At 37.2% G+C, this 4,498-nt stretch overlaps 1 protein-coding gene across 3 annotated transcripts; it reads right to left on the bottom strand.

Moving 5' to 3' along the window:
• Window positions 1–298: 298 nt before the first annotated feature.
• Window positions 299–4,110, bottom strand: LOC133308887 (protein LIKE EARLY STARVATION, chloroplastic). Of its 3 annotated transcripts, none has more exons than XM_061509620.1 (4): window positions 3,667–4,110; window positions 2,287–2,942; window positions 1,792–1,982; window positions 299–949 (listed from the first exon to the last, which is right to left on the bottom strand). In XM_061509620.1, the coding sequence occupies exons 1-4, from the start codon at window positions 4,094–4,096 to the stop codon at window positions 535–537; spliced, it is 1,692 nt and encodes a 563-aa protein (XP_061365604.1). In that variant the 5' UTR covers window positions 4,097–4,110; the 3' UTR covers window positions 299–534. The 3 variants fall into 3 exon arrangements, with proteins under 3 accessions (XP_061365604.1, XP_061365605.1, XP_061365606.1); XM_061509621.1 differs by having other exon boundaries at window positions 2,287–2,936; XM_061509622.1 differs by having other exon boundaries at window positions 684–969.
• Window positions 4,111–4,498: the final 388 nt, after the last annotated feature.

The following is a 4,498-nucleotide window of genomic DNA, read 5'->3' as shown; positions in this document are numbered from 1 at the left end:
ATCACACTCGTGACCACTTGGTCACAAAGACTTTGATACCATGTAAAGGATCTAACTCATGACTATTTAATCATGTTGGCTTGGCTCTGATACCATATAAAAAATCAACTCACCACCTACATATACTAAGAAACTCCATAATATTTAATTATTTTTATTAATAGAATAAGAACGGTGATAATCGAACTCGTGATCACTTAGTCACGAAGACTCTAATATCATGTAAAACAACCAACTCAACTTAAAACCTCTTACTACTAAGTAAAACTACTACATTAATAATTATATATTTCTCTGACCTCAATACCATCCTTTAGCGCAAAAACAAAATTGTAAAAACTTCTAATAAAGGTTCAGCCACAGAGAAATTGTCAAACAACAATAATACATATTTTGCTAGTGTTGGAAACGAGATACATACTATTCACTCCTTACACTTTCAGAAGAGCTTGATATGATCATCACATAAGTTAGCGTATTACTATACTCAGGATACTGTGACCTATGAATATTGTGGATAGAGGGAGGAGGTGATTACGGTTCCTGTATTTCAGAAAGTTTCGGCAAATTAGGTTCCTGTATTTCAGATGGTTTAGGAACTTCCCTGAGCTGGACTGAGTTTTCATAACAGTGAAAGAAACCATAATGAGGGAATCTCTCATACCACGTATCTTGCCTTACATGTGTGTCCCAGTGTTCCCCACTACTGCTCTTGCCGTACTTGTGAATCCATCCAGAACCATTGTGTTGCTCACCCCAAGTTCGGTTCCAGCGCTCTCCATGCTTACCTTCCCACCAGGTCTCCCCCTGCTTGACACCATTACCACTTAGATCAAAACTTTCATCCCATTTGTCACCCCATTTCTCCCATCCACCATATTCTGAGCGCTCAGCCCATTTGTCAGTGTATTTTGTGCTGCCACCATACCCATCATATGTTTCACCCCACCTGGCACAAGCACAGCACACCTAATCCAGTAGGCACAAAAATGCAACATAAAGAAGAAAAAATGGAAAAAGAAGATCAAGCTGTCACTCCTTATTGCTTAAGTTAAAAGTTTCTTTCACTTGCAATTTCTTTGTTGGAAAGTCATTTGCATTCATCAAAATCTTGGGGGAGGTTTAGGGGCAGAGGGTAAGCTTGGAATAAGTCCAATGAAAAAGGGAAGCAAAACGGATGGTCGGAATTCTCGAAATGACATGCAGAGCAGCTCAGTAACAAACACTAGGAAGAATTTAATACAAGCTAAGAATAGAGGTTGCTCATATTACAGCCTATTCGCCTATAGTATATATCATATGAGAAAATCAAGCTTCAAGAATAAACCAAAACATACAAAGCTATAAAGCCTCATATTTAGATAATAAATATATAATTTTCTAAAATACTCTAATGAATTCATACCTTAGAAAGAGTAGACATCATGACTGTGAATATATATTTCCTCGAATTCATATAAATATAGTGCAGACTAGAATATTTTTGGTTTGACAGCAAGAAAAATAAAAATTGTGTTCAAGATAATTCAGTCTATTTCATGACATTACAGGCTTCTATAGCCTGTTTGTTTAAAAAAAAATTCCAAACAAAACCAGCATTGGATAGGAAAAACTCTTGAATCCATTTATTAAATGCTCTTGAAAATTGTGCGAAGTACCGTTCGCAGTTGAAGGAATCTTAAACAAACATAAGCTTTGAAAGATCAGTAAAAATTTAAAAGGATGATAAAAGAAGAGGACCAAACACTATGAAAAGGGGATTAGAGTTCCAATATAGTTCTAGATTGCTACCTTTCATGCCAAACATGAGCGTGCCCAGCTTCAAGGGGTGTGTTTGGGTCAATACTGCACCACTTGTGCGCCCATTTCTCTGCTTGACCAGAGGCATTGTAGTGTTCCCACCATTTTTCCTGCCACTCATCACCTTTGCCATTCCTTCCCCACTTGTCTGCAGTTTTCTCCATATGCATAAGCCCATTATCCTGAAAGTGAAAATCACATTATGATTTTATAAAAAAAACAAGTATTTGTCGTCCAACAGTTCTATGAGTGCTGAGGCTACAGGTACAGCTAATGCATTAATAAATTGGCAAGGAACACTTAAGACCAACTACAGAAGACCTTAAAAAACAGGTGCAAAATTCCACACCAGAATAAATGTGTTAATGAGTGCAGTAAGTCTTACTGACTACTAGAAATATGCTAATCCGATTTCAGCAAACTATATGACACATTACAATAAGAAAGGCATTTAAACGCAAATTACAAGCAACAAATTTTGCTAACCTCACGCAAGGATTCTCTCCAAAATTCATGCCAAACATTTCCATTTGCATCACGTCCAGATTTCTCAGAACCAAGTTCCTTATAGCCAAACTCATCAGCAGCCTCCCAAAACTTTTCTTGCCACTGAATAGCTTTGTCAGCAGTAACACCTCTGGTCATTGTCCATCTGCAAATTACACCATCAGATCTTTGCTCGATTCCTGTGTCTTTCCACCATCTTGATCCATCTGGATTCACTCCAATCGGCGATGAATTATTGGCCTTATTAAGTGCATGAGCTGCTTCCGCTGCATGGCTAGAAGAGAGTGCACCACGCTTCTGTTCCTCTTCCAAGGAAGGAGACTCCATATTGGATGCGGAGGGTTCAACCTCTAATGATGACTGAAGGGCTGGAAGAGTAGAACTATGTTTGCTTTGAGAAAATAAACTTTCAAATGGAATTGAGAGAAATTCCAGCGACCTTTCCTTCTCCGCAACAGGATTGGATAAGGTTGAATAAACTGAAGAATTGGTATCTAACTGCAACCCACTGTTATCATCTGAAGGAACATCACTATCCAGTGGAGGTGTCCAGGACCAGAAATCAGGGCCTGGGATACCGTTTCTCTGAGTTTCTGACTCTGGCACAAAAATATTCCCAGTCTCCATTCCTGAACCTGATTGTATCAAATTATCGAAAGCAAATGAAAGAATACATCAACATATAAGAAATCACTACTAAGATCTTTGATGTATAACGTCCATTTAGAAAGATAACTAAAAAAACATTCGAGTCCTTTTTCACAAGTAAACTCAGTAATAGCATCTTTCACAGCATGTTTCAACCAGCTCACAAACCATGTAACTTCAGTGTCAATGATAACTTGAATTTGATAGAAAATAAAATTAAAAAACCCAGCCAAAATTAAAGCAAATTTTTTTGAAAGTATTAGCATCACCAATTCACCACTCCTATATATTAAAGCAAATCTTTGATGTAATAAAAGAGTATTGCCCCTTTAACCATTCACTAAAATAAATAAACAAATTAATCCTTCAAAAATATAGTATAGATCATATTAATCTCCCTGAAAAGTGAAAATTATCCAATAAGTCCTTAAATTTTTTTATATTCTTTCGGTTAAATTAATTCTTAAATAAATTAATTTGACTAAAATATATTAAAGACACATATGTAATAATTTCCATATTTCATATACTCATTTTACTTATACTATGTTTAAATTGGAGGTTTATATTAACGTCCTTGCATTCCAAAGTTCAACTAACCAAAATCATTCGCAAACTGAAAACCCTAAAAAAGATAGACTACAGTTGAAAACTCAGTTCAAATTCGAAAATAACGAAAAAAAGAAGTAATAAATTAAATTAAATTTATACCATGTTGTTGTTGTTGTTGCTGGTCGCTGCCGGTGTTGGAATCAGCCTCATTGCCTTCCTTAAGAATGGCCCTGGCAGCGGCGATTGCGGCGGAAGCTCGATCAATAACCTGCATCCTCTGAATCCTGTCCCGTTCTTCTCTGGAAACTTCTAGAAGCTTCTGGAACTCGTTTGTTTTCTTCTCCAAATCCTCCTTAACACTACCGTCATATGCAGAAGCTACACGGTCAGCGATTCTGTTGAAGTGTGTGTTCTTTCTGTCTCTCTCCACCGCCTTCTTCCACATTTTCAGGTACGATGATTCTCCTCCTCCTCCACTCGCTCTCGCTCTCACCCTTACACATCCTCTCTTTGCTCGTTGTTGATGAAGAAGGAGCACAGATTGGGACAGTGCACCCGCAGCACGGGATCCGAAGTGGATCGTCGCCATTAACAGAAGGAGTGAGTGAGAAAACTGAGAATGGTGAAAATGGCGGTGAAACGATTTCGGGTATTTATATGGTGTTCGTTGAAATGGTGAAGGGTAAAATGGTGAATGGCAAAGTTGTGAATAATGAGAAACAGTGAGGGTTGTTTCATAATGTGAAAAATGAAAAAGAAAAAGAAGGCACCTTTTCTTAAGGTTCAAGGTAGGAACTTGTAAGAATCAAGGACTCTATCATTTCCACTTTTAACGGTTTTCAACTGTTTGCTTATCCTGCATCAACGTGACTCACGTGACATGAAGAACATGGACAGTGGCCATTTTTTTTTCAAAATAATAAATGAATAAATTTTTGAATTTAATGTATGTGCTTCATTCTAAAGTACAGGGATAAAATTGAAAATAACA

Source organism: Gastrolobium bilobum, unplaced genomic scaffold (assembly GCF_033153095.1).
Source record: "Gastrolobium bilobum isolate Gb01-03AN ecotype WA unplaced genomic scaffold, APGP_CSIRO_Gbil_v1 utg13041, whole genome shotgun sequence".
Classification (NCBI taxonomy): Eukaryota; Viridiplantae; Streptophyta; class Magnoliopsida; order Fabales; family Fabaceae; genus Gastrolobium; species Gastrolobium bilobum.
The sequence above is the reverse complement of the archived record's forward strand: the minus strand, read 5'-3'. Positions and strand labels throughout refer to the sequence as shown.